Source organism: Manihot esculenta, chromosome 1 (assembly GCF_001659605.2).
Source record: "Manihot esculenta cultivar AM560-2 chromosome 1, M.esculenta_v8, whole genome shotgun sequence".
NCBI classification, from domain to species: domain Eukaryota; kingdom Viridiplantae; phylum Streptophyta; class Magnoliopsida; order Malpighiales; family Euphorbiaceae; genus Manihot; species Manihot esculenta.
Genome location: NC_035161.2, coordinates 40,476,894 through 40,497,699, shown reverse-complemented (window position 1 = coordinate 40,497,699; position 20,806 = coordinate 40,476,894). Strand labels below are relative to the sequence as shown.

General features: G+C 33.0%; 3 protein-coding genes across 11 annotated transcripts; 2 read left to right on the top strand and 1 right to left on the bottom strand.

Moving 5' to 3' along the window:
- The first annotated feature begins 2,808 nt into the window (after positions 1 to 2,808).
- LOC110614416 (laccase-6) lies at positions 2,809 to 5,315 on the top strand. Its single transcript, XM_021755944.2, has 6 exons — positions 2,809 to 3,119; positions 3,200 to 3,351; positions 3,441 to 3,685; positions 3,793 to 3,921; positions 4,013 to 4,954; positions 5,026 to 5,315. Exons 1-6 carry the CDS (start codon positions 3,000 to 3,002, stop codon positions 5,154 to 5,156), a joined length of 1,719 nt encoding a protein of 572 aa, XP_021611636.1. The 5' UTR covers positions 2,809 to 2,999; the 3' UTR covers positions 5,157 to 5,315.
- Positions 5,316 to 6,703: 1,388 nt separating this feature from the next.
- LOC110614364 lies at positions 6,704 to 12,671 on the bottom strand. Of its 5 annotated transcripts, none has more exons than XR_002487781.2 (10): positions 12,518 to 12,671; positions 12,330 to 12,421; positions 10,674 to 11,900; positions 10,503 to 10,593; positions 10,228 to 10,385; positions 10,098 to 10,149; positions 9,277 to 9,356; positions 9,076 to 9,169; positions 7,729 to 8,954; positions 6,704 to 7,269 (listed from the first exon to the last, which is right to left on the bottom strand). XR_002487781.2 is itself a non-coding variant. In XM_021755887.2 (9 exons), exons 3-9 carry the CDS (start codon positions 11,841 to 11,843, stop codon positions 8,359 to 8,361), a joined length of 2,241 nt encoding a protein of 746 aa, XP_021611579.1. In that variant the 5' UTR covers positions 11,844 to 11,900; positions 12,330 to 12,421; positions 12,518 to 12,671; the 3' UTR covers positions 7,575 to 8,358. The 5 variants fall into 5 exon arrangements, 2 of the variants coding, with proteins under 2 accessions (XP_021611579.1, XP_043804810.1); XR_002487782.2 differs by having other exon boundaries at positions 8,130 to 8,954; XR_002487783.2 differs by having other exon boundaries at positions 6,704 to 7,253; positions 8,130 to 8,954.
- A 4,467-nt stretch (positions 12,672 to 17,138) lies between these two features.
- LOC110614424 (dof zinc finger protein DOF3.7) lies at positions 17,139 to 19,273 on the top strand. 5 transcript variants are annotated; one of them, XM_021755986.2, is made up of 3 exons: positions 17,139 to 17,512; positions 18,003 to 18,435; positions 18,538 to 19,273. In XM_021755986.2, exons 1-3 carry the CDS (start codon positions 17,489 to 17,491, stop codon positions 18,846 to 18,848), a joined length of 768 nt encoding a protein of 255 aa, XP_021611678.1. In that variant the 5' UTR covers positions 17,139 to 17,488; the 3' UTR covers positions 18,849 to 19,273. The 5 variants fall into 5 exon arrangements, with proteins under 5 accessions (XP_021611678.1, XP_021611656.1, XP_021611648.1 ...); XM_021755964.2 differs by having other exon boundaries at positions 17,141 to 17,512; positions 18,012 to 19,273; XM_021755956.2 differs by having other exon boundaries at positions 17,141 to 17,512; positions 18,003 to 19,273.
- Positions 19,274 to 20,806: the final 1,533 nt, after the last annotated feature.

Here is a 20,806-nt window from a genome sequence, read left to right as displayed (position 1 = left end):
AACAGCTGGTAGATCCTCTGCCCAATTTCTCCTCTTTGCACGACATGTGTGGCGCTTCTTATGTTAGAGTTTATTCCATGATGATATTTTACTTCATCCTTTTTGTTTGTCACTAAAAAACAATTTAAAGATAAAAAGCAAATGTGAAACACTCTAAAATATATCCCCCCCAAAAATAAGATGAAGAATTAGCAAAATACTAATAGTGCTAGTTTCTTTCCTTTATGTTCTTTGATTTTTAAGTTGACTAATTTCAGCATTGGAATAGATAAATGGTCCCTAAAGATGAAATTTAAATATTTATTCTTTTGCGTCCGGATAAGTCCAGATCGGACCGTCACAGACCATGTCCAGTGCTAATCTGATCTGGCCTGTTATAACCACCGCCATAGAGAAACCATCTGTTATAACCACTCTTCAACCACCGCCAATCTTTATTGATGATCAAATAACAAATGGTCCGCTTTATTAAAAAAAAAAAATGAAAACCAAAAAAAAGGTCCGCTAAGAGAAAAAGAAACTCAAAATCCAAAGATTCGTTGAATGGTTGTTTGTCTGTCCCTGTGGCTGCACATCATTTCCTTGTGCAAAACCCATATTCCATATCCTCCAATTCAGACATTGAATATGGAAAAAGCAATAAGAGCAGCTTTATCTTGTGGCAAACTTGGTTAGGAGCTGCATTTTTCGCCTCCCTTGAGCGCTACTCTTGCATCGACTGAACGACGAAAAAGAGGCCCAGGATCAACCTTATATGCTCTGCAAGCCCACCGTCTACGAAAACCCATGTGCGTTTCTCGCTGTCGCTCATTAACTCACTACTGGGCCTAGGAACAGCCTTTCATGCTCTCCAAGCCCACCGTCTATGAAAAGCCATATGCCTATGTCGGTGCCGCTCATTAACTCACTTCTCAAATTTATTTTTATGAGTTTGATCCCATCTCAACTTTGCCCTTATGATTGTTTGGCTCATTTCTTTTTGTTAGTCTTTTAACAGAAAAATATAATGTATTTTTTTCTTTTTCTTTTTTTGGAACAGCTGTGAATTGAGTTGCGGCTCAGCTACATGGAAACTATATATTTATTCCCAATTCCCTTTTTTCTCTGTACTAGACGTTATCTACAATTTTTTTTTTCTGGGATATGATGCAATCATTTTGAGATTCTTCACTAACCATTTTCATTTTTAATATATTTCATCATTTCTATTCATTTTATAGTGATCTTTGTTCCCCTTTTCAACATATTAGATATTAAAAGAAAGCAAATATGCCCACCTAAATATATCCCTTTACAACTAATTAATTGTCATATTCATCAAGTTGGATACCTTTTATATTTTGTAAAGGGGGTAGAATTTCCTTCCGATAATACCTCACTCTGGTCATTTTTAATTAATTTTTTCAAACTATTGTTTATTGCAAAAACAATACTGGTTCAAGTTTTGAAGATTTCTTGCAGATTAGTTATGCTGTCGTTAGAATTTAGTTTAAATAAATTGAGAGGTCAACTGTTTCAATTTAAAAAATTTTTTCTGCCTATCATAAAAATATAAAAATAAGATCATGATTTATAAAACAATTATTATCTACGTATAATATTTAGTAATATGCATGAGATTTGATATTGATAGATGAGCTTAAAACTGAAAAAGAAATGGAAAGAAGAAGAAGAAAAAAATAGAGTAAGAGATTTATTATTTCTTAATTAATAATTAATTAAATCAAATTAGTCAGTACATGCAGCTAGAGATGGACTTTTTTCCATCTCATATTGCAAGTCAGATTAATTTAAATATATGCTATACATTAGGAAAATTCCAGCAAACAAAACTATAACGAATTTAAGAAATCCACCTCTTTTTTTATTTATGTGTTCGGACAGTGGCCAGTGCCAGCTGACCACACACACTAAGGCCTGAACTGAAACCGTCTCTAAAAGTTACAACATCAATGGCAGTGGACACAATCATCTTCAGTACCTCAAATTTTGTCAGAGACTCGGGGTACTTTCCTCATTGGAAACTTCTATTTGTTAAATATATTTTTTTGAGTTATCATTTGCTAGTTTAAACTTTTAAATTAAATATTTTTTAATATAATATTAAAATTTCTAAAATTCAAAAGTTAAATGTAATTAGTTTTTCTTATTTATTAACTAAGCATTTCAACAGAAAATAATTATGTTATATATATAATTTCAACAATACAACGAATTAATATTACGTAGACGGCTGCATGTGATGGTCAAATATACATGTAGGGACACAAGGTTACATCATTTGCTAATGATTGATGGTGCATGCCTTTTAATTACGCATAGATAGCCACCAATTGTCCAAGTATTCATGTGAACAGACACGGTTCACATTCACTAAGTTAATTACTCGCATATAATAATTAAATAATGATCTAAACTAAACAATACTTAAAGTAATTTAAAAAAAAAAAAAAAAAAGGAAGCAGGTAGAGTAGATTCTGGCTTTAGAAGCTGATGCTTTAGGGTTGAGAGTTCTTTTGGGGAAGGTGTGAGGTTAAGAAGGCATGCGCCAACACTGTTTATGATTGACCAAACCATATGTCTTCAAAAGCCACAACCAATAAACCCTAACTTTACTTTCTGAGAGCTCTTTTGGGGAAGGTAGATAGCCGGCGTTGGTGTGGGTTTAGAGATGGAATCCAGAAACTGCAGAATTCACTCAGTCAAATAACATGATTCACTGAAAAATCAAAGAGAAAAAGGGAAGGTTAAACCTTTCTCCCACATTTCGTTCTTCCATTGAATTATAACAAACCCAACACCTTATTATCACCATTACATATGCACGTTACAAGAATAATGAAAGCTGACAATTACACAATACTATAATTATTCAACTCTTTTCGATCCCCTTCTCAAAATTAATTAATTAATATAATCTCTTCACACTCACCTCCCCACACATACACATTTCCTATTATAAGGCTCCTTCCACCACCTCTTCACCTCTAACTCTCAACATGGCCAACACACCTTTGTCTTTTATGATCCTATGCTTAACGATATCGTCCTTGGCCTACACTGCTCTTTCCGTTCCCGACTGGCCTGCAGGGAGGTCAACCAGGTTCTATGATTTCAAGGTCCACTCTTCTACTCTACACTCTCTGTTATATAATGCTAATAAGTTGTATCTCTTCTGATCTCATTTTTATTGCTTCAGCTTCATACCATGACTGTTAAAAAACTGTGCAACACCAAGAAAATTGTTGCCGTCAATAACATGTCCCCTGGACCTGTTGTTTATGCCCAACAAGGCGATCGAGTAATTGTCAGAGTTACCAACGAGTCCCCTTACAATGCCACCATCCACTGGTAATCAACTCCATCATATATTTTATGATGCTTAAAAATTAATCATCGATTTCAGATCAAGTTATTTATCTGTTTATATTATTTTTAAGGCACGGTGTCCGGCAGATACTATCCTGCTGGTTCGATGGACCTTCATATATTACCCAATGTCCAATTCAACCTGGCCAGAGCTTCACCTACGAGTTCACATTGGTTAGGCAAAAGGGCACCTTCTTTTGGCATGCTCATGTTTCTTGGCTAAGAGCCACTGTTTATGGTGCCCTTGTTGTATATCCAAAAACTGGGGTCCCATACCCATTCCCCTACCCTTTTGAAGAGCATATAGTAATTCTAGGTAAGTGATTAATTACTGTTAATTAATTAATTAAAAAACCGTCTTAATTCATTAATCAACTTAAGGTTGCATTATTGACAACTTTCTTTGGAAATGTAATTAATTAGGGGAGTATTGGCTCCAGGATGTTGTAAAACTAGAGCGGCAAGTACTAGCAAGCGGGGGAGGTCCTCCACCGTCCGATGCCTACACCATCAATGGTCACCCTGGCCCTAACTACAATTGCTCTGCTAATGGTAATCATAATAATTAATATCTATATATATTTATTTATTTTTATTTATATCCTAATGGTAACATAATAATTAATATTCATTATTGTTTCAGATGTATATGAGATCGAAGTGGTGCCAGGGAAGACCTATTTGTTAAGACTGATAAACGCAGGCTTAAACACGGAAAATTTCTTTACCATTGCTAATCACAAATTAACAATTGTAGAAGCCGATGCTGAGTACACAAAGCCATTCACTACAGATCGCGTAATGCTTGGACCAGGACAGACAATGATCGTCCTTGTTACCGCCGATCAGCCCATCGCCAAATACTCTATGGCCATGGGACCTTACATGTCTGCTCAGGGTATCCCATTCCAAAACATATCTGCAATTGCTAATTTCCAATACTTAGGCGCTGTTCCTGATAGAATCTCAATACCAGCCAGATTACCCAGCTTTAATGACAATTTAGCTGTTAAAACGGTGATGGATGGCCTACGAAGTTTAAAAACTTCGAAGGTTCCCAGAGAGATCGACACTAACCTCTTTGTCACTATAGGAATAAATGTCAACAAGTGTAGGTCCAAAAAACCACAAAAAAATTGCCAGGGGATTAACAATGGTACTATGGCAGCTTCCATGAACAATATAAGTTTCATTAAACCTACAGTTTCAGTTTTGGAAGCCTATTACAAGGGGAATGAAGGCTTTTTCACAGATGATTTCCCTGGGGCACCTCTTAGATTCTACGACTTCGTCAATGGGGCACCTAACGATGCCCCAATTGACACGAACTCCATGAAAGGGACTAGGACTAAGGTCGTCGAGTACGGCAGCAGGGTACAAATAATTTTGCAGGATACAGGAACAATCTCAACTGAGAATCACCCAATTCACCTCCATGGCTATAGCTTCTACGTTGTGGGATATGGCACCGGCAACTATGACCCCCAAACAGCAAATTTCAATCTAGTGGATCCGCCATATATGAACACCATTGGAGTTCCTGTTGGGGGATGGGCAGCAATTCGCTTTGTAGCAGATAATCCAGGTAAGTCTTAAAAGGGTAATTTTAATTAAGCTGTAATAGTATATTAATGGCAGGAATCTGGTTTGTTGCAGGGGTTTGGTTCATGCATTGCCACATTGATGTGCACCAATCATGGGGTTTGGGCACGGTGCTGATAGTGAAGAATGGGAATGGACACTTGGAGACTCTGCCACACCCTCCTGCAGATCTGCCCCGGTGCTAGGGCCGTTTGATTTTTCATTTTCAATAAATGTTAGTGATCTGAGTCGAGGATTTTTTAGACGCAAGTGTGAAAATTTGAACTGCTAATACTAATCAGATCTGCATATTGTGGTGAAAAGAAGAAAATTTGAAATATAATAACAATGAATATTTCCCTTCACTTGTTTGCTTTGATTTTTCATTCGTCACTGCTTTAGTTGTTGTAGATAGAGATGACAGCGAGTAAGAAACCAAAATAAATTTATTTGAACTCAAATTTATTAATAATTTTCATAAATTGTTAAAATTGAAATAACGTATTTTATATTTTCTTCTTCTTTATTAAGTGCCGGTGACTTTTGGGTCCAACAAGATGTTTGGGCTTTTGGATGCTCTGTTTGAATGGAGTGAGAAAAGAGTAAATAAAAAGAAGGGTTTCTTATAAATTTATTTATTTAAAGTATAGTATTAGAAATTTATAAAGCTTATTTGCATGAGAAATTTATTTTGTAATTTAATTTAAAATTTTAAAAGTTTATATTTAAAATTGTAAATTTTATTATAATTATATTTAAATTTAAAATTTAAATTAAGAGAGTCGATTATGTGTATTATTTTATTATATTTATATGCTGCATAAATAAATATTATTGATAAAAATAATTAAAATTTTTAATTATTTTATAATTTAATTTAAAATTTTAAAAATGAATGTATTTAAACTTAAAATCTTTAAATTTATTTGTTTTAATCTCTGTTTTGTTTGATGTAAAAAATCACTAACTTTATTTTTTTTACTACTACTTTTAATAGAAATTATAATATGTGTCATATTTATTAATTTTTTATTTTCTAAATATTTTGTTAGAAACTTATCATAATAAATTTAATTATATTTATTATAAAAAATTATATCAATATAATAAAAAAATTATAATATTATAATTTTTTATTATAATTTAATAATATAAGTCAACACTTAAAAATATAAACAGATATATTATATTAAAAATAAATATAATTAAAATTTAAAAAATTAGAAAAATTAAAACTAAAAAATAGAAAGAAGTGTATTATAATTTCTTGCACCAAAACTGATTAAAAAAAATATAGCAACACGATTTTAGAGATTTGGCAGTAAAAGAAATAAATTTAGAAATTTTAAATTATATTATATTATTTTTTTAAAATTTTAAATTAAATTATAAAATAATTAAAATTTTTAAAATTTTTATATCAATAGAAGTAAAATAAAATAATATATATCATATTTCCACATAAGCAAAATACACCCTTTTTAATTTTAATTTTAAATTTATTATAATCGTAACAGAATTTATAATTTTAAATAATTTTATTAATTTTATAATTTTAAATTAAATTACAAAATAATGAAAAAAAATTAAATTCTCTATGTAAATAGCCATAAATAATATTATAAAATATATATATATTTATATTTAATTAATCATTTATAAAGTCCTGATTTGAATAATTAGTAGACAATTTGTAAAATCATACTTGATTAGTCTCTAAATGTGAGCTCAATTATATGCATCATTCAAACTCACGTAAATGTAGTGTTGATTTAATTAAATACTAAAAAATAAAATATCCTTGTTCTCTATTCTTTGACAACAAATTTCATCCTAAAAGGCGTGCGTGGATATGGGAAAAAAAGTATCAAAAATTCGTTAACTCATCTACTTCACCAAACAATGCAACCACCCATCTGCAAGTGGAAAACTAACCTAGATGGTCCTAATACCTCAACAACATAGCAGTTGAAAGGTTGGTGGATGAAAAATCTATAGGCAAAAATTAGAAGGCACCTTTTTCGAGTCTCAGAATATGTCCGTTCTGTAGTTTTCCAGAATCTCCGCACCAGTTAATGTGATGAACAAGCACATTGAAGCTCCAGCAAAATGAAGACAGAACTGTTCTCTTGAAGATTATAATATGGAACCAATACAGGTTCCTTTTTTTGCGAGTGAACTTGTTTCACTATTTTTCTCCAGCTATCCTTCAGAAACTAAAAAGATAAGAAGGCAAGTGAATTGAATTGAAATCCTTCTGTTTCACTATAATTACAGCGGGCATGCTAACTGTACGCCTGTACCTGTCCACAATGCAGTCTGAAATCAGACAGAAACAGAAATTTTGATTAAAATCAGATCAAATCAGACCAAAATCAATTACTTTCAATTTGAGGTAAAAATATTTTTTTATTTAAAAGTTCAACCATTTAATCTATTTAAAAATTGAATTAAACCCAAATTAATAGCAAATCAAGCGAAACTGGATAACAAATCCAACTCTATCTAAGAGGCTATTTATTTGAATTCCAAAGTACAAGAGTGAATATTTTATAGGACCATCATTGGTAGTTGTTTTCATGCATGGTGAAGAATAAACTACTGTAAACAATGAATTCCATATGTCGAAGTAACAAGTATATGTACTTATATTACACTTAAAAATGATGTACCAGATGTGTATTCTTTTTGTTTGCAAAAAACGATGTGATTTTCTTCCATATTTAAAAAAATAAAATAAATAAATAAGAGGAGAATCAGCAGAAGAAGATTGAATACAAGCTCATGACAGAATTGGAATCACCCCGCTTTCCTGGCAAGACTGGAACAACCTTAACCCTTTCTAAGCTAGAGGCTTAACTTGGGTTGATGATGGTAAAATCAGAAAAGACCAAATGCAACTATCATTTGCAAGAGGCTGATGAAATAATTTAAACATGATCAAAATCCTTCAAGACAGCTAATTTCTCCTCACCCACACCAAAAATGGAAACTCCAAAATACTTCCACAAATCTCGGCCCCCCCTGGCCGTCAAGAAACTCTGCAGTTCAGATCGGGATACAGCCACCATACTGCTGAGTAAATAAATTAAAGAATGGAATATACACTGGATAACAAATCCAGCCATATCCAAAAGGCTATTCATATCAAGCCAAAATACAATTCAAGCGTTGCGCACCTATAATTCTCGTTTGCCAGACAAAGAACAGATATTGCTTTAACATCTCAACCATTGCCTAGGGATGCGCACCACACAGCACAGGACCTACTGTGGCCATGGATGCAGATCCGGTCTATGCATGCGGCGTTTGCAAGATAATGCAAAACCGAGAGTTGCCATTGCCAAAGACAGGGCAAATTTCCAAGAAAAATAAAATCCCCTGATGCTCTGCAGAACCTTCACATATCTAAAGGCGAACTGGCAATCCATAATTCTGGAACCATTTGATCCGTCCATCACAGCCAGCTGTTACAATTACCAAACCCCACGCATGAGGTGATCCATGCATGGTCTGACATGACGTTTTCAAATACTTGTAATGGGATTTACACATTTTGGATGATATTTCTGGTGATCTTGAAGGAAGATTTTCCTCTGGCCAGGTTGCTGAACCCTTGGGCAATGTCTCCGAGAAAAATCCATGGTTCCATGAGAAATGATCAGATAAAGAAAATGGCAATTTGCATTCTGAACTCTCACCAAACGGACAATGCATCGACATTCTTTCATCATTACATAACCCTGTGTTCATATGGGACAACATTGTTGCAGATACATTTGAAGGAACACAATTCCCACATGTGATCCCAGACCAGGGTATAGCAACCGATACATTGTTTGAGAAGAAACGCTCACATGCCTTATAGTTCTTTACATGAGGCACAGGCCCATCCTGGCTAGCATAGTTCCAGACATAGACACTAGAACCCTCACTTGCTGAAATAATATGTTTCCCATCTGATGTAAAAGATGCAGACGTTTGAGTTCCTGCATTATGGATGCCTGTAGGCAGAAAAATTGAATATGTGTGAAGGAAGAAGCTGCAGCAGACTCTAGAATTTGAAGTTATATTACAACATAAGAGGAGGGATTCATAAAATAGGGAGATAAGGGAAGTATGCACCTCGATATTTGCATATCACATCAACCCCATCAAGGATGCAGATTTGTGAATCAGCAGACGTAACCATTAATCTGGTTGGATCACTAGGGGAAAACTGCAAGGATAATGAAGTTCACTTAGAAGCCCATGATGCTTAGGGAATTTGGCAACAGAAAAAAAAAAAAGGACTAGGGCAAGAAACAAATTAAAAAGCCCCATCACCTGAAAGCCAGTTATCCTCTTGAATGGTGTTGACTGCTTACCCTGTAAGCATACTTGCGCACACAACTGGAGATGATTATCTGATCCGTTCAAAATACACCAGTTAGTGCTCACCAAAGCGAAGCCTCCACCCCACAGTTGTGGTGATCAAATTAACTTTCAGTGGTCATATACTTGTTTCAAATAAAAATAAGGGTTGGCAATCTGCAATTTCCACTTATTTTACTCTATCAATGAATGATACAAATTTCAATACCAGTCATGGATCTCATTGAAAAACAAAGTATACAGCTGTTCTTATGAAACTTGGAACAACGTGAAAAACAAAAAGATTTCATCATAAGCATATAAGCATTCTTGATTACTTGATATGACATCAAATGGATTATATGATGATTCAGTGTCCTCTAGCACATGCATATCAGCTATGAAACTAAGCGGAATCTTAATCCAAACTTAGAAGGTGCAACAATCATGAGAATGCAAGACTCATAGTGTAAAACTGCAGAAATTCAACTACTTGAATGCTTACTGCAAATACTTCTTCAGTTTCCCAATAACAAAGAGTCAATCAATTAGTGACCCATAAAAACCCTGCTGAGAATTGCGAACAGATGCAGGGAAATTTTCAGAAATATTGAGATATCTCAATGGTCAAAAAACAAAACGCAACACTATTTTTAAACTAATAAACATGATAGCAACATGGCGCTTCACAACAATAATTGGGTGAACAGAGAATGAGTTAGACCATGAAGGTGTTAAAACTGCCACATATTATAATTACTAGTGCAAAATTAATTTAAGAAATGAATACATACCCGATGCATCATAAAAAAGACAATTGCCAGTCATGGAACCAACAACTAGACCCTGCAAAACAAAAGTGTGACTCAAAATCTCTAATAATAATTCACACATCATCAGCTCTAGTAGATACCAACTACAAACCTTTCCATCAGGGCGATAACAAACAGCTGCAACAATTTCAGTAATATCAGTCCAGTCAATAACTTGACAACCTGGAATTTCCCAGATGCGTACTTTGCCATCTAGGGAACCACTAATAAATGAATCACCATCCATGGGATTAAACTGAACACATGTAACTGTATCACAGGTATCATCAAGACAAATCTATGAGAAGGCATACAGATTAAAATGCTTGAACAGATAAATGAGCAGTTGAATACTCATAACAAGGCAGGAAAAAAAAAATAACATACCATAATTATTGTGGGAAAAGACTTCCAGACATCGATTACATCCCAATTGCCACAGGCGAACAGTCTTATCAGTAGAAGATGACAGGAGATACTGCAAAGTAAAATAGCAATCAGAATTCTGTCAATATTAGCACCTCAGAATAACACCATTGTTTCTGAGCATATACCAACCTTATTCTTTGACCATGAAAGGTCCAAGACCTCTCCACAATGCCCATAAAATTCATGGATTGGTTTCTCAGATATTTGAAATACTTTCTGAGGAAAGATAACAGAAGCCGAGCCTGATGCTGTCCGCAGATTCTTGAGTTTACCCTTTTTCTCTTTATTAGCATGAAGAGGAACTAATTCAGAAAGATTATTAATTTTGAAACATTCGTATGAAGGATCAATATCACATATCCCAAACTCATCTGATCTTTCTAACTCCACCTGCCATACACGCACAATTCCATCTTTACCAGCACTTGCAAGGTACAGGCCATCAGGACTGAACTTCATTGTCAAAATTGAACCTTCATGGGCCAGGATTTCTTGTCTCATATAAAGAGCAGAAAATTCCTTGAATTGCTTCTTATATGACCGAACTCTAACCATTTGAGCCCTAGTACTTGCAACAGGATATGCTTCATAGCATTTAATGCCTCCAGCTTTCACTTGCCTATCAACAATACAAGCAACAACACCTAATCTCCTCAACCATTCCATCTTCACCTGTGTTCTTGGTGAGTTGGACGTGTCTTTGGCTCTTCTCCGAATCACTTGCTGAACCAGAGGGGATGATAATCCTAGACTCCTCTCGAACTCCTCAACAGTAAGTAATCTGTTCAAGCCAACCTGTTGTATCCTCCCTGACAAACCATCTTGCCCCAGTTCATCCACAATGAACTCTGTCCCCTCATCCAAATTTCTAATTCTAGGTACAAAATTCTCCTCCAACTCTCCATCTAACAAGTTCAGGAAATTGCTGGACCGACATGACATGGAAGAATGGCGTGATGAACACATATCATCAAAACTTGATGATCTTAGAACCGCACCACTAGATTCTGTCATTCTATCAGTCTCAACTTCCACTTCTTGTGAATATGCATTACCTAAATCATCCATCATGGTTTCATCCACATTCAGACCCATCCATTTGAGAAAGTTACTACGCCTTTCATGAATGCTGCCCAAGTTCATAATCCAAGCCTCATGACTCATACTAATAGGCAAAATATCAACTACCTCATCATCAGAATCCAAATTCGCTAGGCGTTCAGAGCTCGAATCTGATACAGATGTGATCTCCTCCCGGGCTTCAAAGAAATGATCCTCTTCTTCACTGGAACTTTCCATGGTTGGCTCAACTATTCAACCCATCAAATCATAGGCTCCTGATCATCACAGAAGAACCTAGACCGTGTCCAAATCCACCAAGCATAACACCGGCAGATATTCAAAACCCAATAATTTTTATTTTTTAAACAAAGAATAAGAATAAGAAGAAAGAAAGAAATAGAAGCTCATAATAAAACAAATAATTAAAAATAGAAGAAAGCTTCCCAGTTCTTGTTCGCTAATACTGATGAGACTGACAACTGAAAATGTAATGAAAAAATATATAGAAAAAGTTCCCAATCGAACCCAAATCTCAAGAACCAAACTTAAACAGATGAATGCAAATTAACAGACAGTAATTGAACACATGTACAGTAAAATGAATAATAATTACAGAAAATGAGAAATAAACAGATAAATACATAGAGATTAAACAAAAACGGAAACTAATCAAATAGAAAATATAAACAAAAAGTGAATTGGTGATGTAGGACTTTGGGGCACCTGAGGTTTTTTTATGAAAAAGTCCGTCAACACCACGAACAGATCAGCGGTTCTTCATCGTTCTTCGGAATTTCACAGGCGCTCTCATTTTCCTAGAGAATGCCAAACAGAGAATGGTAAGAAATAAACTTACATAGAAGAGGAAAAATGGCGTGTGTGCGAGTTGTGAAGTCAGTGAGTACTGATACCGAATAGCCTTCAATTCAACTGTGCTGTATTTCATCATTCCATGGCTGTTGCCTACTTGCAATGTCATGTGCGGATCATGGCGTCGCACTTGATAACCGCGGATCACGCGTTTCCTTTTTTGTTCTTCCTCCCCCTTCATAGAACATGTGTGTGCGTATATATATATACACCGAATAAAAACATAAGTCTTGGCGGTACACCCAACTGTCACGGTACGATTATGGAGGTTCATGGCTTGAGTTCTTTTATGGCTTAATTTAATTGAACAGTTTAAATAATATATAAACAGATTTAAATAGATTTCAATTTTAAAATAATAATTATATTAAATTTTAATTATATTTCACTTTTATTGCTTAAATTCATTTATATAAATAATTATTAGATATATTTATATTTTTATAATAATATTTAATTAATTTTATGCACGTAAATAAATTTTAAATATTAAAATTTGAAATGAAATAAATTATTTTTTTATAAAATACGGGTTGGAGTATTTTAAATAGAATATTGAAGCATAATACAAATTAGTATATTATAGTTTCAGATAAATAATATTAATTATTTATGTAAAATATATATAAAAAAAAATGAAAGACAATAGATAGTATTATTACAAAATTTGACCAATGGCGCCTTTTATGAATTTCGTTGATCATCACACACTTCAAATTTAAATTTTCTGGAAGGATTTACATTTTGCAAATAACTTTTTTTTTCTAATAAAAAATTTTATGATCTAGTATTCATAATTTGAGTCAATTATTTGTGTCAATTAAAATAAGTAAATGATAAAATTTAAAATATATATGTTTTCTATAAAATATTTATAATTTTTAGTATTATTATAATATTAATTATTAATAAAATATATTTTACGTAAATTACAATATGCTGCACTGTGAGAAGCCCTTCCCTTGCTCAAACTCATAATTGTGAAGAGAGTACCAATCGCAATTTTTTTTTCTTTTTCTTCAAAATGTTAAAAAAGAGAAGATATGGATGGTAGATCAAAATGTAATGTGGGGAGCTACTATTTTTGACAAATGCCAAAGGAAGTGGCAGGTGAAGATTAGACTGCCAGTGCCATGTCTCATATCTTCAGAGGTTCTCAGGGTTAGAAGATGAACGCAGTGGCTGTCGCTCACCGACTATAAGAGCATATACATGCACGTTCATGCATGTAATAAATTAAGAGGGAACCATTGATTCCACTCGGCTATTAAGATTGTAGCTCGTAGATAGGCAGATGCATATATATTCGGACAATGATATTGATGGTTGTGCAGAGGTGAAGGGTTAGTGCAAGGAACCCAACACTTTGAATTTTAAAGATTCAAAGTACCAAATATTTGGATCTACATATCCCAAGGCAAGGAGGGCCAGAGCTCTCTGCCTAGTACCTTTCATGGTTGAATTGGCAAGAGATATATGCAATGGATCCGAGGCCTCCAATTTGGTTGGCACGCCATTATAGGGGAGAGAACAGAGAAGAAAGGCAAATATGGTAAAAAAACTCGAGTCCCTTGCTTTTTCCAAGTACCATTATGCAAATGATTGAGCTGAATAAAGCTAAACAAAATAGAAAAGGAAGAGGCCAAGCTTTTGTATTTATTTATTTATTATGGGTTTTGATTAAGCTTCTGTCGGGTGCAATAATTTTGCACACAGAGACAGAGGCAAATGAAAATTAGCTATAATAAACTGAAACTGAACGTGGGCTTGTAACTTATGGCTAGCAGCTGTATGCATGATGGCTACTTTTCATGCTAAAGTTGCTGCTGCTGCACCATGAAGAGGGTAGACTGGACCCCTTACTATCAAAAGACTAGAGAGGTTAGATATTTGAGAGGAACTTGCCAATTATTGCTAAATGTACGCGGTAAACCTACGATATGTGTAAAAAAAAAAAAAAAAAAAAAAAAAAAACTCTTTTGTACTCATTTACTATGTAAAGAAGAGCTATTTATATTTATTTATAGACTTATAGATGTACATTACGGACTAAAAGAATATAGAAAAATAAAATTTTTAAAAATTTCAAAAAAATAAAATTTTTAAAAAATTTAACCTAAATTAAATTGTGATTTTTATAAAAATAATATAAGTGTAAAATAATACAGTGTTATTTAATCAAGTTGTTACGCCGGTTATTAGATTATACACTGTTTATAAAGTGGTTCAATTATTTTCAACCATTTGTTTTTGGTCGCTGTTCTGATTATTTATTTATCAGGTGGTCCCACTGATTGCTTGGTCATTAGTTCAACCATTTGCTTACCAAATTGTTCCACCGACCGCTTGATCGTGGAACTGTAATTCAATTATTTGATTGTTATTTTGTTTTTAGCCGTCGTTCCTACTATTTATTTATCATTAGTCCGACCATTTGTTTATTAGGTTGTTTCAACGATTGCTTGATCGTTGTTCTGAATTCTTACTTATCAGGTTGTTTCACCGACTCTATTTACTTATTAAATTGTCTCATCAACTTATCATTATTAAATTGTCCCATCAACTTATCAATTTATCACTAAATTATATAAATTTATATCTTGATTCAGGCTGTTTTACCTAATCGTCTGAATTAAATCGTATTTTTATTTTTAAATAATCATTTGTCATTTTATTAAACTATCATATCATTATGATTAGGTCTGCCAGTTGATTATCTTACTGAATAAATACTTAATCTGATTTCAAGTGATCATCTTGTTGAATAAATGGTCGAGGATGTTTGTATCCTTCTACAATAAGTGTGCAATGTTGACAATAGAAACAAAAGATGGAAGTACTGGGATCACGTCGCACATAAAAATCGCCCTCTTCATAGCCTTGGAGCTTAAGTTGGAGTTGTAAACCAAGACCAGCCAGTTTCATTTTAAGCGCCTGCAATAATGACCTTGACCTTAATAGACCCAAGTGTTAATGATATCAACTGATCTTTAAAACCCAAAGAAAGTGTCCAATCTTTATTTTTCAACTCGGCCCAAGAAAGGTCTCAGAACAAGCCCACAGTCCATGTTTAGGTTATGCAGGTTCATCTCAAATTTAGCCCCACCCAAGCTGATATTTTTAAGATCCCATCACTAATTAAAGATAAATTACAAAGAAAATGTGATGGATATTAAGGAATTGAACACTATTATTGAGGGAATTAAAAAAACTTTTCATTTATATATATATATATATGAAATATTTAATAACAAAAAATTTATTAGAATTGAATTGAAATTAAACAATAATAAAGAATGAAAAAGCAGGGGAACATGATTGACGTTAAAAGGAGAGCCCATGAGCTAGCCTAAGTCATGGATATATAAATATAATAAAATGTAAAATTGCTTTCGAGTTTTGTCCACCATGCAACAAGCATCCTAGACTTTGAGTGATTGCTTTGCTTTCAGCTTTCCCACGAGTCAGTCAATGAGCTTCTGCGATCTCTTTAGAAAGTGCTTTTTTTTTTTTCCCTGATTTCATGATTTATATCAACAAAAATGGATTGCCAAAAACAGTATTATATATGATGCATTCATTCATTTCATATTACTGTTTGTATGACCCTCTTCTCTTGAATTTTAAAGAGAGAATCACCATAATTAACCATTAAATTTAAACATGCATGCATGAATAGGGAGAGATTATAAAGAAATTACACTAATTAAGGTAATAAGTCATTAATGGTAATTTTTTATTTGTTTCAGAGAAAATTTAGAGGAAAAAATAAATGGAGAAGGCCAAAAAGAAGGAAGAAAGGAAGAAGAGAAGCGGCAGTGAGATTCGGTTCTAATGGTCATATTGAAGAATTAGTCAACATCAGAATTTCCCATCCATCCTACCGCGCATTATTTGGGCCCCGCTGCTTTTTCTTTTGTCGCCTCACCCTCTCTCTCTCTCTCTCTCCGATTCCAATTTTTAATTTATAACTTATAAAATTAAAACTAATTTAAGTAATTTTATGAAGTAAATAAAAAATAGCTTTTCATTTTCATTGTTGTTTTTTTAATTTACTTCATAAAATTCAAAGTTAAAATTTTACAACCTTAAATATGTGAATAATAATATGTTTATCCTTTTTAATAAGATTCAAACTCCATATTCCATGTGAGGTAAATCTTAATGATAGATTTTGTTTCATGGGAGTAAATTTTTCTTGGAAATTCTAAATTACACTAAAGTTGAGAAGCTTTTGAAATTGATACGAAATATCCTGGAAAGGATGTGCAGGTTAACTAATACTATTACTTTGCGTGCTTTAATGTGTAAATAGTTATTAAAGTGAAATATTTACTTTTATGCAAATTGGATTATAAAAAATGTTTAATTAGTCTGCAAGCAAAGGATTGGAAGTTGCCTCCGAAAGCATGAAAAAGCAGTACCAGTAGAGGGAGAGAGAGAGGATCTTTTGACAAATTGCAGAGAAGTTAAAAATTATTGAAATCTTATCTTTTTGATAGACCAAACAAAACCCAACCTTTGTTCATGAGTGGTCCTAAAGAAAACAATAATAAAAAAAAAAAAACAGGTGACAGCAGAAGAACAAGAATCAAGACTTGTCCATTATAAGGTCAAAAAGCAGAAACCCACCACAGTACACACACTCATAATTCCACCCCCGATCAATTAACTAGTAATATTTTTATAGAAATTGCATCAAGCAATAAAATTCCCACAAATCTTCCCATATTAAATTAAATTTTGTTAGTGCTATAGCTTGTATAGTCAAGACACACACACACACCTGCTACTTTTTCTTTTTTTCTTCTTCTTCTATCATCTTCAGAAAGTGAGCCAGCACAAAAAGCCAGCGCATAAACTATCTCAAACATTCTTTCTTGCACTAGCTAAGAGCAGCTGCAGACAAATTAAAGAAGGTGATCTTCTCCCACATCTCTCTGTCTCTGTCTCTGTCTCTCTTTCTCTTTCTGAAGTCATCACTTGCTTTTCATTCCTTTCCTTCTCAATTTATGGATGCTGCTCCATGGCCACAGGTGGGTAGAACACTCTTTTTTCTTTTTATATTTGTGAATTCTATGGTTCAGATTTTAGGGTTAATTAACCTGGATTATGCTCCACTAGCTAGTTAATTAGTTTTAAGAACGTTGTGGATTTGTTTTTTCACTTAATGTGTGGAAAGTGCAAGTCCACAACTTATGTCTGAATTTTTTCTTTTCAAGAATGGAAGGATAAAGTTTAATTCTTTCGGTCCTTGAAGCCTGAAAACCCTGCACTTTTTCTTTCTTGGCCTTTTTTGCTTATGTGAGAACTCAAAAGGATAAGGAAAAGCTACAATTTGTTATTATCATTTGTTTTTTTCTCCTCTCTTTCCACTTCAGTTAGTTCTGCAAAACACAAAAGCCTGGTTTGTTTTCTTTGATCAGTTTGTTGTCTCCTAAGACCTTGTCTTAATAAGGCCTCGGAGCTCCATGGTACTCCTGTCCGTCTAATGTTTATTTCCTTATGTCATCTCTTTAACTCTAGGGTTTGCAGGATTTTAAATTAGTAAAGCCCATGGAAGAAATATCATCTAATGCGTGTACGAGGCCTGTGTTAGAGAGAAAAGCAAGGCCTCAAGAGCAACTGAACTGTCCAAGATGTAATTCGACCAATACCAAGTTTTGTTACTACAACAACTATAGTCTCACTCAACCAAGATACTTCTGCAAGACTTGTAGAAGGTACTGGACGGAGGGAGGATCTCTTAGAAATGTTCCTGTTGGCGGAGGTTCTAGGAAGAACAAGAGATCCACATCGTCATCTGCTGCAGCAGCTGCAGCGGCGTCGTCATCACCATCATCTGCTTCATCCAAGCTCCCTGATCTCAATCCACCCAGTCTCTCACAGTTTCCAAACCCTAGGACCCATGAAGGCCAAGATCTTAATCTTGCGTTCCCAGCTATACAGGAAAGTCAAGGTATATGTAATTTTGTCGAAGTACCCAAAACTGAGAACACCAACAACAACAGCAATCAACATAACTCTTCATCTTCTTCCTATACTTCATCTTCTCTTTCAGCTTTGGAGCTGCTAAGAACTGGAATTGCTTCTAGGGGACTGAACTCTTTCATCCCAACACCGATGCCAGATTCAAACACACTGTATTCTTCTGGGTTCCCGATGCAAGAATTCAAGCCAACACTCAGTTTTTCACTTGAGGGCCTGGGTGGTAGATATGGAGGACAAGAAAATGGTGGAAGAATTTTATTCCCTTTTGGAGAACCGAAACAGCTACCAAGCGCAACTGAAGTCGATCAAAATAAGGGACAAGGGACTCCGTCCGGTGGATATTGGAACGGAATGTTCGGTGGAGGTGGCGGATCATGGTAAAGAAAGAAAGAAACAAAGGAGACCAAGAAAACTAGCTACTTTATCTCCCTTTTTTTTTTCTTTCCACTTTTTCTTCACATGGTCAGTCACTTGTTGAAAGTTGTTCAGGACTAACAGATAGAATTCTTCTCTTTACTGTTTTGAGGAATGTAAAGAATATTGAAACTCATTTGGTTTGCCTTCAGAAGGGTTTCTTTTACAACACGTATAAAAATGGTGTGAAAGGTAGAAGAAGATGTTAACACAAGTCGGGGTCTTCCCCATGGCACCATGGATTGTATTCATAGATTCTTCTATCAGGACGGTACTGTATGCGTTCCCAAAGTTGGCTCTCTGTTTCTTTTTTGTGTGTGCATTGCAAGACTGAGATTTCGAGATTGTTAATATCAAATTTCACTATAGGCATTTAACATTCCCTTCTTGTATAAAATTTCTCGAAATCTGCACATTAAATTCATTAGAGGTATCTTTCTTTCTAGAATTACTTCACGTGACTTAGAGTTTTTTTTTTCCTGTTTTTTTTTTTTTATCAAAGACTTAGAGTTAGCTATGGGTGGGAGAGGGTGATTAGAGACATTATAATGAATTGCATAAGAATTTTGAAAGGTAAAATTATTTTTTAATATCTAAAATATAATATAATTAATCATACTTTCATTTTTAATATTTAATTCCGTCGAATCTAAATTTCTTTTATAAAAATTTTTGTTAAATAAATAATTTATATCTCATCAAAATAATATAATTTTAAAAATACTCCTATCAATAATAAATCGAAAAAATTACTACTTAATTTCTATAATATGAAAAAATTTATTAATTAGTTTCTCAATTTAAAAAAATATATTAAAATATTCATAATATTTTAAAAAGTATACTAGTTAGCCTATTCCTTAATTTTGTCATCGAATATTTTATTATTTAGTCCATTTAATTTTGAAAAACTTATTAATTGGTTTCTCAAATTATTAAAAAATTTATTAATTGATTCCTCTCAGAGTATTTTAAATTTCTTTTATAATATTTAATAACTAAAATTAATGAAATAACTAACTAATAGACTTTTTAAAATGTCAGAAACGTTTTAATATATTTTTCAAATGGTGAGCAATGATACACAGAGCGTTACAAATGCAATTGAGTTTTAATTTTTTATTTTTAATAATTTAAATTTTATATATTTTTATTTTTATTATTTTTGTTGAGTTTTAATTTTATATTTTAATAATTTTAATTTTATATATTTTGATTTTTATTATATTTGTTGATTTTAAATTTTGAATTTATTAAAATATTTATTTATTTTTGAAGATTAAGTTTGAAATTTTATTTTTTGAATTTTGATAAAATTAAATTTTAGGGATTAAAGTGTTGAGTTTGATAAAAAAATATATGTTAATTATATAATATTTTAACGGTGAAAAAGTATTTTTCTCCTGATTTTTATTATATTTATTGAGTTTAAATTTTAAATTTATTAAAAATTTTATTTATTTGTGGAGATTAAGTTTGAAATTTTCTGTTTATTATTTTAATTTATAAATAAAATTTTATTAATTGAATACTTTGACAAAGATCTATAAATTTATAAAAATTAAATTTTAAGAATTAAAGTATTGAGTTATAAAACAAAGTAGTTCGGTCATTTTCTTCTGTCACTAATGATAATTTTTATGGAGATATCTCTAATTTTAACATAATCAAAGTGTTGAGTTTAAAAAAAGAAACGACTCCGTTAATTATACTCTATCTTAAAAAAAATTCATTTTTGAAATAATAGAAGGGAAAGGCATTAAAAGTAACTAAGGATATGGTGAAAAATGTAAATGAAGGTTAATTAACTTTATTTGTGAGTAATTTTAGAAATGAAAGGTTAGTGGACGTATAGAAAATTTATACTTTAACCTCAAATCAAAGATTAAGAAACATGAGCATTTAGACATTAACAGACAAATGCT

What these genes read in the sequence shown, in the direction of transcription:
- LOC110614416 (XM_021755944.2), top strand. Translation starts at nt 3,000, where the DNA reads ATGGCCAACACACCTTTGTCTTTTATGATCCTATGCTTAACGATATCG. An exon ending in AGAGCATATAGTAATTCTAG is followed by an intron (nt 3,686 to 3,792) that starts GTAAGTGATTAA and finishes GTAATTAATTAG; the next exon opens with GGGAGTATTGGCTCCAGGAT. An exon ending in CTACAATTGCTCTGCTAATG is followed by an intron (nt 3,922 to 4,012) that starts GTAATCATAATA and finishes TTATTGTTTCAG; the next exon opens with ATGTATATGAGATCGAAGTG.
- LOC110614364 (XM_043948875.1), bottom strand. Translation starts at nt 11,843, where the DNA reads ATGGAAAGTTCCAGTGAAGAAGAGGATCATTTCTTTGAAGCCCGGGAG. An exon ending in TCTTTTTTATGATGCATCGG is followed by an intron (nt 9,357 to 10,097) that starts GTATGTATTCAT and finishes TGAACGGATCAG; the next exon opens with ATAATCATCTCCAGTTGTGT. An exon ending in TGTGATATGCAAATATCGAG is followed by an intron (nt 8,955 to 9,075) that starts GTGCATACTTCC and finishes TTCTGCCTACAG; the next exon opens with GCATCCATAATGCAGGAACT.
- LOC110614424 (XM_021755956.2), top strand. Translation starts at nt 17,489, where the DNA reads ATGGATGCTGCTCCATGGCCACAG. An exon ending in ATGCTGCTCCATGGCCACAG is followed by an intron (nt 17,513 to 18,002) that starts GTGGGTAGAACA and finishes CTTTAACTCTAG; the next exon opens with GGTTTGCAGGATTTTAAATT.